The sequence below is a fragment of the Rhinolophus sinicus genome, linkage group LG05 (genome assembly GCF_036562045.2).
Source record: "Rhinolophus sinicus isolate RSC01 linkage group LG05, ASM3656204v1, whole genome shotgun sequence".
In the NCBI taxonomy this organism is placed as follows: Eukaryota; Metazoa; Chordata; class Mammalia; order Chiroptera; family Rhinolophidae; genus Rhinolophus; species Rhinolophus sinicus.
Genome location: NC_133755.1, coordinates 140,038,091 through 140,055,613, shown reverse-complemented (window position 1 = coordinate 140,055,613; position 17,523 = coordinate 140,038,091). Strand labels below are relative to the sequence as shown.

The window sequence follows — 17,523 nt, the reverse complement described above, 5'->3', positions numbered from 1 at the left end:
TACTCACCCCACCCAGCAAACTCTAAGTCCTCAGGACAAGGGGCCTAGGTCTCTCACTGTCTCTCTCTAGCTCTCTCTTTCTCCCTCTCTCCCTCCTTGGTTCACTAATACCAGAGGCCTATGCCTCTCTCTCCCCCCTCGGCTATGCCCATTCTCTTCCGAGAATCACTGCTTGGGCAAGAAGAACAGAGACTCCCATAACATATCCACACTGTATGGTACCCTCCATGCTAGTCAGTAGCCATCTCAGTTATCAGATGAACGGTCATGGTGTCACAGTTCTTGTGTTCAAGTAACCCTTATTTTGTCAATATTTAATAATGGCGCCAAAGTGCAAAAGTAGTAATGCTGGCAATTTGAATATGCTAATGAGAAGTCACAAAGTGCTTCCTTATTTAAGTGAAGTAGTGAAAGTTCATAAGTTAGGAAAAAATATATTGTGGACAAAAAAAAGGGGGGGATTCTACAGAAAGTAACTTCACAGGGTGATCTGATCATAAATTCCTAACTGGGCAGGTCAGGTGGATAGTTATGCCCCAGGTATATGTAAAAGGTCTATCTTTGCCTTAAGCCATTGTTTCTGTGCATCCAGGTTAACATACCTTTGAAATAAGCCCTAACCACCCTCAAGAAAGCACATAATCTCTTAATTATCCTGTACTAGTTTAATCCCTGCCTTGCTTTCTCCCACCTTCATTTAATCTTCCTCATGTTTCCTCCCTCATTTCAAATGCATAAAAGAAATTATAAAGCTGTCATCCTCAAACCATAAAGATCTTGCTTCCTGTCAATTTTTGTCAGTTTGGGCTCAAATAAACTCTTGTAAAAATTGTCTACAAGTTTGGACGTTTCTTACGTAGATGATATGCTGAGGTTGCTAAGATCTGCTAAAACCAAATCTTCTCTGAAATAGTGAAGAAAAAAGAAATTCATGCTAGTTTGCTGAGAGAGAGACCACATTCATATAACTTTTATTACAGCATATTGTTATAATTGTTCTATTTTATTATTAGTTATTATTAGCCTCTTACTGTGTCTAATGTGCAAATTAAACTTTATCATAGGTATCTATGTATATGAAAAAACATAGTATATATAGGGTTTGGTACTTTATCTGGTTTCATGCATCCACTGGGGATCTTGGAATGCACCCCTACATTATAATGGGGGGACTACTGTACCAAAACATTATGTATAGCTAATAAATATCAAAGTAACAATCAACATAAACATAATTAGAATAATAAGACAAACCCAAGAATAAAAAATAAAAAGAAGGAAAGATGGGAGGGACAAAATGAAACTGTTAGTCCCTAGTATTTAGCCTCTAGTGGCTAAATTAGCCTCCAGGCTAAAAACTAAAAATTGTTAACTCTGCCTCTTTAATCTGGTTGTAGTGCTAAGAAGACTGAGATAGGGCAGCTCTTCAGATGATTCAGCTCCACTATAAATCAGTTTTTAAATGTTTCCAAACTCTGCACCCATCGTCCCTAAGCCTGGGGACATGTAATGGGTCCCAAGGCTTTTCTCCTGTCACAATCTTACAGTGAACAGAGAGATAAGCAGCGGGAGAGGTCATCTCAGTGGCTCAGTCCTGGCCCAATATACAACTTCTGGTTCACAGGGATTCCCTGTGAGCCCTGCATTCTCAGGGCTCTTGACCCTGAGCTCCAAATATATCCACAAAAAGAAAGACAACAAAGCCAGTACAACAGCTCCTGGCAACTTTGAAGAACTGGACTTTGTCAAAATGACAGAGCAATCAATCTCCTGATTGGAAAATAAACCCTATGAGGGTTATGTTAAGTGAGGAAACAATTTCATTCCTCTAATACATAATTCTGTTTCTACTATGTACACATTTACATTTAGGCTACGACAAGCTTCCATTTATTTCCCATGGATATTCTTGGATTTTATACCCAGTTCTGCCACTTTTATAACTATGTGACTTTTGGCAAGCAACCTAAGCTTTCTGTGCCTAAGTTCCTTTACCAGTCTAAAAAAAAAAAAGGAACTGAATGACCTGTACAGTCCTTTTCAACTCCTAAAATATTGTTATACCTTTTCTTCAGCCATTTAAATATTTTATTTACAAGTCACACTCTTAAGAAGACCCAGGCTCAAGCTCTGGCAGACACCAGTTACCAGTCTTGCAACTCCTAGCGAGTACTCTTACCACCCAGCTAAAAAAAAAAAGAAACAACAGGCCAAAATGGAGTCACTTCTGCTAAGCAAGTCACCAAACCAAAACTAACTGCCTCTCCCAATTTTAAACCAATCAGCCTGAAATCTCCTGATCAACACTAGTGAGGAAATCTGCCTGATAAGAACACTACCCCTGCGTTCCCCTAAGGGAGAGTGGACTTCCCTGAAATAACCTATTTATTTATTTATTTATTTATTTATTTATTTATTTATTTATTTATTTATTTAAACTTTTCTTGGGAAATGTTGAGGAACAGTGTATTTTTCCAGGACCCATCAGCTCCAAGTCAAGTCGTTATTTTCAATCTAGTTGTGGAGGGCGCAGCTCACTGGCCCATGTGGGAATCGAACTGGCAATCTTAGTGTTATGAGCACTGCGCTCTAACCATAGAGCCAACCGACCGCCCCAATAATCCACTCTTTTAACTTCTTAGTCCCACCCTCTTTCTGCCTATAAAAACCTTCCATTTTGTACAACTCCTTCTAGTTGCTGGATGGGATGCTGCACAATTCACGAACCACTTAATAAAGCCAAATTGACCTTCTAATTTACTCAGTTGAATTTTGTTCTTTACCAGGTTTGGTGACAGCATCTGAACCAAAGGGAACTTCTGACAGCAGCGAGACGACGAGAAACACAGGCGCAGAGCCCGCAAACCCCATTGTGAGTTCGCCGCCTTTCTCGCTATTTCCGCTCAGGCTGTCGGTAAGTCCCTTTCATGTTCACTCTTCTCTCTGTGAGATGAGCTCCCAATCTAAACGGTCCTTTACAGGGCAGGTCAGATTGAGCTAGGAGACTATTCTACCTGGAGCCAACTGAGCTAGCTCTGCCTGGAGCCAGTTTGTTGGCAGATGATTCTACCCAGAGCCAAGGCTCTAGCCTTCAGACAGCAGGGAAAGTAGGATGTTTCAGTTACCAAGAGGTATGAGAAATGAAGATGTCTTTTTGTTAATGGACATGAGAATCAGTTTTTGTCTAAACTAGAATTTCTGGTTATGAAGGACAAACTAAATGTATACAAACAGTGAAGAGAAAAAGAGAATTTTACCTTCTGTAATTAAGCTAGCTGAAAATTGAATTATTATAAGCGTTTTTCAAATTGAGCTTTAATATCAATGGTGTACTTACATAAAACCAAAACTTAATTTCCTGTCATCTGCTAAAGGTTTTTCTTTTTGATTAATCTGCCAAGAAAGCAAAATTCTGTGTTTTATCAAAAGAATTTTCTGTGTTTTATATTGTCTAAATCAAGTGTTTGATTACTTAAGAAAACAATCTTCTCAGTATTTGCCTTTAAAATCTTTTCGTCTCTTTGGTCAAATAAATAATTAAACATTGTCTCATAATAACCTGTGATCCTTACTTATTTAGTCAAGTGTCCCAATCTTTCGGTATTTTTGACAAACCTCCCAAAATCAAATTCTAAAAGAAGTCTTTTTGGACCTCGAACTAACTTTGAGATTTCCCAGAGGGCCCCTGAGAGAACAGAAGGGAAACTTGAAAGGCAACAAAAACTTTGCTCTAGGTCCAGTGTGGCTTATAATAGGCAGCATTCTGTCACTGAGGTGAGCCGATGACAAACAGCAGACTCTTTCATAGAAAGAACATGAGACTTAGAATGAGGGACCTGAGTTCAATTCCCAGCTCTGGGCATAACTCAGTGAGTGACCTTGAACAAGTGTAGCTTAGCTCTAAATATGTAGTTATTTATTATACTCACTATACTCACCCTTGTGATGGTTACGTAAGATTCTGTGAAAATGCTTGACACATAATAGCGTCTTGACAAGTGTTACCTGACTCTCCCTCTGAGGAAGCCACAAAGATGAAAGCATATGTGCTATTCCTATTTGCCCGTCTCAGGGCCCTGAGCTCCAGGCTTGAAGCAGTATTCCTGCTTTGGCCACAACAGAGGTGCCCTGGCTAGTGAGGTCTAACAGCTATAGTCCATCACTGACCCATGAGATAATTTGACGTTAATCAAAGCTATAAAATATCTCGAGGCCCTCCATGCCCCACGTACTGGCTTGTCTGCCTCAAAATTTCATTTCTAATTTTAAAATACAACTAAGTTGTTCCCCGATTACAACTCGACTTTATGTCCACTTAATTGCCCTGTCAGCAGGCAAATGATTGTCTTTAATCATAGCATCAGGCCAATCAGATCCTCCGACCAGGTCAAAGTTTCTTTTGAGAACAGGCAATTACTATCTGCCATAAAACTGACATGATACACTTACATCCTATCATCTGATCATGAAGATTTTTGAAAACAAGCTAATAAACACTTATCCTGCAGATTTCAACACATGAGTCAGTCATCTTGTCTTTGAAGAACTACGTGGGTTTAAAGCTTAAAAACTAAAACTGCCCAACTATCGTTATGGTATAGAGTCAAAGAACACAGGTACTAAATAGCTGTTTTCAAAGCTTAGTGGTGGAGAGATGTGAAGCAATTCAAGCTGAATCATCATCCTCTTTGAGGATGGAGCATTTCGTGCCACTAAGAAAAGTGACATCACACTGTCACAGCCCTGTAGTCGGAGCTCTACCAAAGCCCCTTCGGCTGCGGCTCCTGCCTCCTCATCTTATTACACACACCACCAACAGCTCTTAAAGGTTTTCCATTGCTACATAGTAGGGCAGACACCCATTGCTTAGCTGTGCTTGTTAACGGGGATGGGCCCCAAGAATTATTTTTCTCTCCTTCCATATACGTATAATAATGACAGGCACACAAATTTCTTCTGTTTATCAGGTTATAATTTCAACATAGGTATATGAAGCTGTGGTTCAAAGCAAAACACATCAATTCTTTCCTCCATCAACAGATGGGCATCCGTGTTATTTAATTATTCTGAGGTTTGCTGAGTTGAAGCTTATTTTTTAAGTGTTTAATGACTGAATATCAACGTGTCCTATAAGTACAAAATGTGAAAGAAAGATCATGGCATCAAAGCAGAGAATTTTTAAGGTTAAGATGGTGAGAAAATAAATCACTTTTGTGAAACCACCAGTGGAATGAGTAGATAAGAAGATCCAGGGGCAAGACACAGGAGAGACACACTGATAGTCAGGGGTCAGGGTGGAAAAGAAGGAACCAGCAAAGAAAGAGTGAGGGAGAGAAGTAGGAGGAAAATTAAGAGAATGTTATACTTTTGGAAGCGAATGAAGAAAAACTGGATAAGGAGGAGCCATAAAAACCTAACCCAGAAAACAAAACAAAACTCTCAGGGAAAAGAGGCAACTAAAAAAAACGGAAGCAGCTGCTACTAGAAATGGTTACTTAGAAAGTTAGGTCTCACCTAAATTGATCTGTAAGGTCTATACCCTTACAGTAGAGAATATAAGTGAATGGGTCTAAAAGGGATCGTTTGACAGCTTCCAAGAGGCAGTATGATTCTTCATTTTTAGAAGTCAACTACTAAAAGATAACACCTCTAACCCTGCTTTGAGAGCAAGACTGCCTGCCATAAAGCATACGGATTCTCTCAAATCATTCTGTGTGGTCTGATAACCAAGTAAAGATCTTAGAATTTTTAACATAACCACAAGAGCACTTCATTTCAAATCTTTAAAGACCTACATGGATAAATTAGTTCCCTAGTTGATTAAGGATCTGGTTTTAACACTAAATCTCATGTGAAGGCCCAATTCCAATCCTGTGACACTTTTACTACCCACTTTTCCAAATGGATATCATCTTTCTCCTTTGACGCTATAGTACCCCTCCCGCCCCCCCCCACATACACACACACAACTGCTCAGTCAACAATCATATTGTCTTAAAAGATTCACATCTTTCTACCAGAATTTGATGGATGCTTTATATATGTTTTCTCTGAGCCTTACTACTTTACAAAACTGGGTTTATCCCTATTTTATCGATGAAGAAACTAACGCTCAGAGAGGTTACCCAAGGTGGTGCGACGAGTGAGGGACACAACCAGGACTGAAACCCAGATCTGTCTTGCTTCAGAGCCTCTCCCTCTGCCCACTATGCAACACCGCCTGGGGTGCAGAAGTCCTACACTGCCAGGCACCATCTCCGTGGGTCCCAGGCCAGGTACCAAGTCTCTCAGGGCCTCAGTCCCTGACATGGGGACGACACATCGCAAGTACTGCACCTCTGGGAAGATTAAAGAAGGTAATGTATGTAAAAGTCCTTTATAAACCATAACAATTTTTATTTCATTACTAGATTTTCTGCCCCTTCACGGCAGGTTCTTACGCCTTACATGGCGTTTGCCCAACACCCACTAAGGGGTTTAATATGAATTGAACATCATCTCCTCGTCTTTGGAAAGATCGGAGACACCGTTTCCCCCACTACAGAGGAAAGTGGAGCCCCAGGCCATGAAGCCTGGATTAGGTACCCATTATCCAAGCCCTAAACTACAACCCAGTGACAAACTCAGTGCACCCATCAAACACAAGATTTGAACAGCCTGCATGGCATTTAAATGGGTGTTTCCTCTTCAGTGTGGCTTTCAGTGCCATAACAGTTCGACAGATTAAATCCCAAATGAAAAATACCAACACCTTCTGTAAGAAAACATTCCTAGAAAGAGGGAGAGCAGGAAAAAGGCCCAGGTGATCAGAGTTAACAGAGACCTTACTGTCCAGTGTACTAGCTGATTTATAGCCTCCTGGTGACAACAGTATAATCCTCACTCAGCACTACTATGAACATGGCTAAGACCCATAACATATTTATTAAATTTCTTTAGGCATACTCATCTCCCTTCCCTCCATAAGATGGGCGTATCTGATGGTATGTCCAGGGAAGTGGCCCGATATACCCCAAAGTAAGGCTATTAGATTTGCTACCAGGAAGCACAGTGGAAGGGAACCAACCCCTGCTCTGCTGTTACGTGATTCTTGGGAAGTCACTTAACATCTTTGTCTATGATGGGTCAGTTTTCCAGTCTGTAAAAACGTAGGCTAGTATTACTGATTTTGCCTACTTCACAGATTTATTGTGAAGGTCAAATGAAATATGTTAAACTAATTTACAAATTATAAATATATTGCCAGCAATAATTAGATAATCACCTACTACTTGTCCTCTGGTAAATGTCTGGTATTAGCAAAGCTGAGATACTGATTTCTCTGGGTGTGTTCACTTTATAGTACCAAAGGGAATTTCCCCCCTTCTTCCACACCCCCACCACTCCGGTTCAAGTGGTGTTTCTCAGTCTAGTTGTGTAGGACACAGCTCCCTGGCCCATGCTGGTATTAGGAGCCTTGCAGTCGGTTGCCAGTCGTCGCTCACAGGAGCTCACGGCAGCTCTCGCCGGCTGGCGGCCACTCACGCTGGCCACCGGCCGCTCCTGGCAGCCCAGGGCAGCTCACCCAACCCCCGGCTGCTCATGACAGCCCAGCTACAGGGAGAGCTGTTGTTCACAATCTTAGCTGTAGAGGGCGCAGCTCACTGGCACATGTGGGAATCCAACCGGTGACCTTGGCGTTAGGAGCCCAGCGCTCTTCCAACCACCTGAGCCATCGGCCCAGCCCACCAGAGATAATTTTTTTAAAAATCTACTCTTTTTGAGAAGAACACAACAAACGTTATCGTAACTACCGAAGCTACGGAAGAGGTAGATGGTAAAGTTGATCCTTCCTATAGTCCAACAAAAAATAGCTTTCAATATGCCTTCCTACAAAGTGTGAAAATGGACTATTAGCTCAAGATGTAGCCACGTACTGCATATGTGACAGGGGTCACACACTAGGGAATTTTACCTAGTACCTCATTCTCTGCAAAATGCCAAGTGGATCAGAGAACTAAACTCCAGCCCTTCTTATCTCCCCATTGATCATGCCAGATGTTTCCTCAACACCTCTGGCAAAAAGAGAATAAGGAGAATTGAGAAATCAAGATTATTCTTAGATCCAGGACATGCCTACCATCTCTCTTCTTGACCTAATTCCTCTCTGAACTGCGCATTGGAACCCACACTGTTCATGCAGTTTACTAGCTGACTGCTTGAGCCCAGTAATTCTTTAAATTGCATTACGAACTTTCACCAAAACTTCTAACTAAAGAAAAATTGCCCGAACAGCCAAAAATAGACTGAAAGCTAGAAAAGGTCCAGGTTCACACACATAGTACACATACAAAAGAAAAAGTTATCCTAGCATCATTTTTGTTTATCAACTATGTTGAACTATACATACATTTCCAGCCACAATAATAATTAAAAAGGAAGAAACATGATAAGCACTATTGAGCAAATTCTGCCAGGGGCAAATACTTTAGGCACTCCTTATTCTTGATTCAGTATAAAGAGGCTGAAATTTGCCTTTGAAGCAAAGATAAACAATATAAATTGCTTGAGCACTTGAAATCCTCTTTTCCTATGAAACCCTTACACTTTCCCCTCGCTTGGAACTTGTGAACATTTCCCAAATAATCTCTGAACAGAATTCCCATTTTCCCCGAAGTATCCCATAAGTGGACGCGATGCTTCTTTGTGTCAAGGCCACTGACTTTTACTACTTACCTAACTTCTGCACCCTTTGGTTGAAAAAGAGTTTACTGATGTTGGTAAAATCGTTGTGCCATCTTTGTCCCTGAAGAATTATAAGTCATTTGAAGCAGCAGTAACCTGTCCAGTCTCTTGTACTGATGCCATTTGTTCCTTTTATTAAAAGTTGCTTTCTTTGGTGATTTTTAAAACACAAAAGCACACCCTGAAACATATCCTCTGTTTAAGGATCTGATGGATGTGCTGACCTTGTGCTAAGAGGCCTTGAACTTCAAGAGTCCTAAATGGCAACCAGCATAATGTTTAAGGCCAATTTCAACCTCCTCTATTTTGCTCTTCTAAGTTTTCCTGTATGAAATAATAATATCTGTTACCAGCAAAGAAAAGAAAGCACACTCACCAAGTGAACATAAGGCACAAAGTATCCAAACAGCGCAAGTGGTATTCCAACTGCCCACACGGCATAAGCTGTCACTTTGAAGATGGCAAAATTGAAAATTTTTTTTGGAGGACTGATTTTTCTCCTGGAAAAGAGGGAGAATCTGTTGCCTCCTTTGGTTCCACTCTCTTTATCTTTGGCCCTGGTAGCAAGAGGTCGGTAAGTAAAGCCGGCCAGGAAGAGAACAAACATGAAGATGCAGAGGACCCTCAGTGTGTAGAAGAGGCCCACGCTGTCAGTCAGAACCCTCAAAAGGAAAGGCAGCAGAATTGTGAAGACGCTGCTGCCGGCGGTGACGATGCCATTCACCAGGCCGAGGCGCTTCTTGAAGTAGTGTCCCAAAATGACCAGTGAAGGCTGGTAGGCGAAGGAACAGCCACAGGCAAATATGATCCCATAGGTGAGATACAGGGGTTCGATGGAACTGTGTGAAGGTGAAAAAGAGGGAAAGAAATGTCATTATTTTTATCATGTGCTTGGCAGAATAAAACCTTGGCATAAAAGTGGGTTTTAGTGAATCAGTCTGTTTTCTATAAATGAAATTTAACCAAAAGCAGAGGTGAAAAACTTAATAAACCAAAAATGTAGCATTAAAAATAATTTAATCTGAATGGATAATAAAAATGCCTCAACTATGTGAAAAATGGCCGTTGCATTCATCCGTGATTTTGTTCCTCCTCGTCTTTCCGTGGATTTCATGAACCACGCAGCACTGGGTGAGAACTGTGTGCGCCCCACAGCTCACACAGGACAATGCCAGGAAGGGCCTCAGTAAAAGAGACAGTGATTAAACTAACAAACAAAAGACTTAGTCTCAATAAAAGGTTTTTAAAAATGATAATTTTCTAAGAAAACTCATTATTTTATGGAGTTTCCCCAGGAACATACTAAGCAATCTACTCAAAGAAAAGTCTGCATTTTATATTTTCTCCCCAAGGTTCTGTCAAGAATATTCACACAGAAGAGAGGTGTGTCTCATTTTGGCAGCTTAAGGGCTGCAGACCAACCCTTGCCCTGTACTGCCGTGTTCTCAGAGTTGGGCAAGATAGCAAGAAATCATATTTCTGATTGCATAACCACTAAATGAAGTAGGTTCATCCGTGACCCCCATTTGTACACTTTATGGCCATGTGTATCTCAAAAGAATAATAAAGGATTAAGAATTTTATAGTTTAACCATATAATCACACATCTCTTATAAAAGGATCATATCATTACATTCTTTAAAACAAGGTAAGGAGTAAAAGAAAACTGAAAGTTTTTTCTTTTGAAATGTGCAATTCAAGAGGCTACTTATCAAGAGAGTAAAGTCAAATTATTTATTAGAAGCTAAGACAGACAAAGTTGGTTAATAATTAAATTTTGGACAATCACACTCGTCTAGCAATATGCTGAGGTAATCACAGGAACTGCAGAATCTGATAAAATTAATGCATGTTTGCAACCCTCTCTCACAGGCCCTTCCTCCTCTATTACTCCCCTGCTACAGCTCGGTCTTTCAGGCAAGCTCAAGAGTCATTCCCCGGCTTTCCCAGATTAACTTTAGCTCACTCTGATTACCTTTTACTGAATCTCCACTCTATTCAATAAACATATTTAGCAGCTACGGTGTTCCAGGCACTTGGTGGAAAAAATATCAAAAATATTCTCATATCTGCTTAGTGAAACAAGACATAGACCCCACATGACATAGGACAATCTGTAAATAATACTTCATTTATTTGCATCAGTTTGTCCACATAAGTAGTGTTCCAGATAACTGCAGCTTACTTCTTAAGGTACTAATTCATTTTTATCTAACAGTTTTAAAGGCGAAATCTAAATCTATTATACATTTCTCTGCCTTCTTCAAAGCGTATATTTAAAGTAGTATTGACAACACTGTCATCAGCAGCATTGATTTCTATACAGTTACACTACAGTACTGTAAAGCCGTCATTTGGAAAACCAGGGAGCCGCGGATATAAATTGGAAATGTTCTTCTGCATACCATTTTAAATGCCAAGTGCTGGGTAAGGTTAAAGTACATAGACTTCGTGACAGCATTTTCATTGCTGCTGAGCATTTTTCGCTTCTGAAGTTTCACCTCAGTCACAGGTGGTTCACGTTGTTGGAAGTTTGACAACTGAATTAAGTGCAGTGTAAATCAGCAAGTAAATCAATAACATACCAGTCACGTGTGCAGCAAGGACAGTGACGTGACCTGGGGCTGCCAGAGAAGGCTTTCCTACAGATGCAGAACTCGGCTTTAGGAAAAGTGGGTCCACTGTTTAACACTTGGAACTTACACTACCTTTCCCCCTTGCTCCTATATATTGCTTTGAATGTTTGGTAGCTTTTGATCAGTGAGTTAAATAGTGAAACTGAATAGAAAATATGAAAACATTACAAGTAGTAAGGTAAATATGGTTTCAAGACATTTTGTTTCCGTTAAGGGAGAGGAGAGAGAGAGCTGGATCACAATGTAAAATATATTTCATAATTTTTATTTCTCACTGGTAAAAAAAAGTTTGAAAAACACTGTTTGCAATAAGTAGGTTTGTATATGTGTTTTGTCTACCAGACTAGGTAGTAAGTTCCATGGGTTTTCTACCTCTTGACCCTCTCTCCACCAAAGCCTGAGTGTTAATCCATCCAGCAAGTGCTGGGGCCACAGGTACTGACCATGGGTACCTGGAGGCTTCCAGGTCGAAGCAGGTGTCTAACGAGGCGGTACTAGCACAACGTTATGTTACTGCTAAAAAAGAACTAAAAGTAAATGATCTAAGCAGAATCTCATTTCAAACAAAATTGTTTTTAGTTTCTTAAAAAAAAACTTTAAAAGAAAAAAATCATAAAGACATTTTAAAGATGGAATATATATTTTCTGTCAAGAAATAAAAATAATTGTTTAGAATCCAAGTAAAACGTCTAAGTCAGGTGAAACAAAGGCTCACTGTAGAATGGAGGAAGGCGTGTAGGTGGGAGGGGGTGGGGGTAAAATGAGTAAACCAAGAATCCTGTTGATTAAATCGCAAATATTTAAAAGTAATCAGGGCAGGAAGCGTAAGTTTGGTTTTTTTCCCTAATGACTTCAATAATACTTTTCAACTAGTGCATGAAGATAGGGAAGGGAAAGAGGCAGGAAATGAAGATAAACCACTAAAATAGAGACACAGGATGGAAATCGCTTAAGAGGTTTTCTTGTTAATCGCCTCCTGTTAACCAGAGATACACATTAAACCAGTGTTTTTCTAACGGGATTATTCTGACAATGCAAGGAGATTACTAGGAGAATTGGAGCTTCACACAGAAATGTGCCCATCAGCTCTTTGCAGTTAGTTCCTCGTCAGTGCACTCCATCTTTTAACAGACACAGGGCAAGTGTATTGATATGAAGTTTTCTTTTAAGCTGCATTTGACCATTTTATTTTGCCACAATCTTTTAAAATTTTAGCATGTTCTTTAAAAAAAATACATAGGAACTCTCTACCTGAGTTGAAATAAATAGTAAAGTTTTGATCTCATTAATAAAAATATTTCATATGGAGCCTACGAACAACTGCTTCAGCCACTATTGTATGTACTCTTTGGGTCTCAGGCTGAGCTGACCTTAAATTCATGCCGTTGCTTTAGACAACTGACTTATAACTTGAGTTCTTTAAGGATGTTTATGTGAATAGAAAAAAACAAAAGGAGAAACGTTTTTCTTGGCTCCGGGGAACATATATATCCTGACCGATGTCTACCTCTTAGATTCTGCAGGTGAAAGCATTTGATTTCTCAAGCTCTGATCGGCTGCTGCAGACGACAATGTAGAAGTTGGATTGCCTACAGCGTCAGCAATGAAAAGGAAGATTTTTTCCTTAAAGATCTAATTGGTTTAACTGAACAATTCATGAATCGGGCAGCATCCCATCTTGCAAATAGAAGGGGGTTCCCAAAGATTTTTTTCTTCTAAACAGCCGTTTCTGAAAGAAAAACTTTCAGGCATCTAACAGTTCTTGAAAAACAACATAAAGAAACCAAGTCCTTACCTCACAAAAGAACTGGACATGAGTCCAATGAATCCAACAGCAGCTCCCACAACAGCTGTTTTCCGACAACCAAATAGGTCCGTGAAGACGCTGACTATTGGGCAGCAAAAGAAAATCATCCCCATGGAGAGAGAACCTACCCATGCTGTAAAGAGAAAAAGGGGGACATTATGACATGGTAAATTATATTTGTACTTATTCCATAAGACATAATACCTATTTAGGAAGATATTAATGCAGAAAGGGTATTACCCAGACTGATGAATGGGGGGAAGTTGGAATAAATTAGTAACAAAACTGAATTATAGCTCAAGGGATTGGCCAATACTAATTGTAATTAGTATAGCATTTATTGGTGTTTAATCAAGTTCTTGAAAAGTTTGTTCTTAAATAAATCAGACATTCTTCTATGCAAACACTATTAATGTCAACCCTGATTTCTATGGTTTTAAGCAACTTCTAATCTATGGGGAAAAATTCATTTAAAAAAAATAATGATACATTTAAGAATGCATGCCTAGCTGGTCAAACTGCAAAGAAATTATGACCGCTGAAATCAGGATAGTAGTTAACCATTGCAGGGAGGAAAGAGAATTATAACCGTTTGGACCCAGTGGTTAAGAACTAAACATTTGCCTAGAGTCTGGACTTAGTTCTTTGGCTAAGGGAGTCAAGCCATACACAGGTAGACTATTTGGTGACCTGGATAATAGTTACTGGGTATTCACTTTATTTATAAAACCATACATACGTTACCTTCTTTTCTGAAAGTATCATATCTTTGACAATAAAAAAATTAAGAATCATAAGTCATAATTTTCTGTCCTGATTCTGTAAAAACCAAAACAAAAGAAAGCCAAAAGAGACAGAGATAAATACTGAGTACAAATTATCACAATTTTGTGCCAAAGAAATAAGTGAACTCATAGAATATCAAGTCTATACATTCTTCTTAAAAAGTATAAAATAATGGAGCCAAAGGGGACATGGGCTATAAAACAGATTTGGGTCCAAATCCCCCAACTCTGTAACTATAATACATTCATGGGCAAGTCACTTCCCCTGTTTTCTTATCTCAAAAGCAAGCCAAACACATACCTTTCCAGAATCACTAAGGATTAGAGAAAATGTATCTAAACCTCAGTATCTAGCACAGAAGCACTTAATAATTTAGAATTTTAACAACAACAACAAATTGTCTTATAAAATGAAATAGGTATTCCACAGAGCTCCGTCAAACTCTGAAAGGCTAGTATGTTCCTCTATTTCCTCAGCAAAAGGAACTAAGTCTAGACCCCCTGCAGTGATCACTTAATAACGAGGTCCAAAAGAAACTTGACCACACTGACAATTTCATTTATTTATTTGCCTTCTTACATTTTGAGTTATTTTTTTAACTATGTATATTTTAATCAGCCATATTTCTATTTCCTTGCTTCCCTTACCAGAAAGCAGGGAGACTGTGATCTTAAAACAAAATTCAATGAAGAGACTATACTAACAATGCAATCCTGAGTCAGGTGTTAGTGGGGGATTCAGAAGTGGGCAGTGGAGACGCACGGCCCAGGCAGGTTAGCACGGCCTCTGCCCCACATGTGCAGAGCTGTTCAGTATGGCGCTGCTTGAGAAGAACTTTTTAGTCTGCTATCCCATATAAAGACAACACCAATTTATAATAATTTAATCTCATTCGAAAATGACTTTAGTCATCTCTCATGTTTATGAAACAATCTAAACAACCGAGGCAGACTATTTTGGATAAAATAGATGTTACTTTTGGATAAAACAGATGTTTACTTAATTGTACTTTTGCAATTAAGTAAAATGCCAACACTAAATTGGAGACCACATTAAGAAACCCAAGGGCATATACCTACAATATATTGTATGTAATGATCATACAAGTAAGTCAAGGCATTTTGAAGAATAAAAGCAATTCTTTATGCATTTAGAGTTTGATCTGCTATACCAAATATGAACACTTTTATAGATTTCTATGTGCACTGAACAAGCACAAACTGCAGGATATAACCAAACACACCTTTATTTTTGTCTCTACTATCCTCTTACAATATATGCGGGGGACAGAGATGTTCCCCTGCCACTGGGCGACCACTCAGCAGGCCCACATGATTTCCAGCCAGTGTTAAACAACAGACCTACGGTAATGTCAGGTAACAAACCAACTTTCACTTGGCAATCAAAGCTTTTTCCCCCAACCCTAGCAGGGAGAAGATCAGCTTTGTCTCTTTTCCAGGACCTCCTCTTCCCCTCCCTAGCTGTCATTCTCTCCAAAGTGGGCATACAAGAGAGGTACGCTGGGAGAAGGAAGGCAAGGAGATTCTGACTAAAGTGGTCCTGCCAAAAAGACTGTCTGATGATGTTTCAATCTCTTTTTTCTCAGATGCACTTTTGTGGTTTCCTCAGAGTTCCTTCCAGCTGTAGCTCCACTGACATGGATAATTCATTCTCCTCCTGGCTTTCAGGCTATCACTTAAAAGACTTGCTGTTGGAGCCTCATTGCCCTTCTAGACGCTTTATTTGGGCAGGAGTCAAACAGCTCCAGGCTGCCCCTCTTCTCCACTAGGCCTGCCGCTGAAACACTCCTCTTTCCTTTGCTCTGACAAACACTGAAGTGGAGGCAAATTCCAACACAGCCACGTCTTGGATAGCTCTTGCCATAGGAGCAAGCTAAACTTCATCAAAACTAACAACTTCTCTTTGAAAGACACTGTTAAGAGAATGAAAAGACAATCCACAAATTGGGAGGAAAGATTGGCAAATTATATATCTAATAAAGAACTTTTATCCAGATTATGTAAAGAATTCTTGAAACTCAATAAAAACCGAGCAACCCAATTTTTTTTTAAAAAAGGGCAAAAGTCACTTCACAAAAAAGATATACAAATGGAAAATACACATATGAAAAGATATTCAACATCATTAGTCATAAAGGAAATGTGAATTAAAATAACAATAAGGGCCTGTCCGGTGGTTCAGGTGGTTAGAGCTCCATGCTCCTAACTCTGAAGGCTGGTTCGATTCTCACATGGGCCAGTGGGCTCTCAACCACAAGGTTGCCAGTTTGATTCCTTGACTCCTGCAAGGGATGGTGGGCAGCGACCCCTGCAACTAAAATTGAACACGGCACCTTGACCTGAGCTGCCGCTGAGCTCCCGGATGACTCAGTTGGTTGGAGCGCGTCCTCTCAACCACAAGGTTGCCGGTTCGACTCCCACAAGGGATGGTGGGCTGTGCCCCCTGCAACTAGCAACAGCAACTGGACCTGGAGCTGAGCTGCGCCCTCCACAACTAAGATTGAAAGGACAACAACTTGACTTGGAAAAAAGGCCTGGAAGTACACACTGTTCCCCAATAAAGTCCTGTTCCCCTTTCCCAGTAAAAAATCTAAAAATAAATAAATAAATAACAATAAAAAACCACCCATACCTATTAGAATGGCTAACATGAAAAGTACTTATCATGGGGTGGCCAGATGGCTCAGTTGGTTAGAGCATGAGCTCTGAACAACAGCATGGCTGGTTCGATTCCCACATGGGCCAGTGAGGTGCGCCCTCTACAACTAGAGTGAAACAACGACTTGACTTGGAGCTGATGGGTCCTGGAAAAACACACTGTTCCCCAATATTCCTCAATAAAATTTTTTTTTAAAAAAAGTACTTATCATACCTAGTGCTGGTAAAAGGATGTAGTGAAACGGGATCCGTCATACACGGCCCCTGGGAATAATATAGAATTGCACAACAATGGGCCAGTGAGCTGCACCCTCCACAACTAGATTGAAAAAAAACAACAACAACTTGACCTGGAGCTGAGCTGTGGCCCCCACAACTAGATTGAAAACAACGACTTGACATGGAGTTGATGGGTCCTGGAAAAACACACTGCTCCCCCATAAAACTTTTAAAAATAATAATAAAATAAAATAAAATTGTACAACCACATTGGAAAACACTTCAGGAATTTTTTTAAAGATTCCTACCATACCTTTACCATATGACTCAGCCTAGGTATTTCCACTCCTAGGTATTTACCTAAGAAAAACAAGAGTATGTGTCCATACAAAATCTCTTATACAGTCATTTATAGCTGCTTTATTGCTAAAGTCAAAAACTGGAAAGAATCCAAACATCCATAAATAAGTGACTGCATAAACAAATTTTTGTGTATTCATACCATGGAATACTACCCAGCAATAAACAGCAGTGAATTATTGATAAATACAACAAGATACAACAAGGATAAAAACCAAAAAACAAAAAAAAATCACGCTCAGTGAAAGAAGCCAGACCACAAAGGAGTATATAAAGTATGATTCCATTTATATAAAATTTTAAAAAATACAAA

General features: G+C 39.7%; 1 protein-coding gene and 1 long non-coding RNA gene across 3 annotated transcripts in view; one reads left to right on the top strand and one right to left on the bottom strand.

Moving 5' to 3' along the window:
- LOC141571695 (uncharacterized) overlaps nt 1-16,801 on the top strand; it is a 62,058-nt gene extending 45,257 nt beyond the window's left edge. The window contains exons 2-4 of the long non-coding RNA XR_012496716.1: nt 2,787-2,914; nt 12,875-13,333; nt 15,560-16,801. This is a non-coding gene — a long non-coding RNA (uncharacterized LOC141571695). The remainder of the gene's footprint in view (nt 1-2,786; nt 2,915-12,874; nt 13,334-15,559) is intronic.
- Nucleotides 1-17,523, bottom strand: part of SLC16A10 (solute carrier family 16 member 10) — a 102,363-nt gene that overhangs the window by 32,143 nt on the left and 52,697 nt on the right. For both annotated transcript variants that reach the window (XR_012496715.1, XM_019734949.2), the window contains exons 2-3: nt 13,156-13,300; nt 9,101-9,563 (exon numbers count right to left, since the gene is read on the bottom strand). Coding sequence is in view for 1 of the 2 variants with exons in the window: in XM_019734949.2 (XP_019590508.2) it covers nt 9,101-9,563; nt 13,156-13,300 (608 nt within the window). In the remaining variant the exon portion in view is untranslated. The remainder of the gene's footprint in view (nt 1-9,100; nt 9,564-13,155; nt 13,301-17,523) is intronic.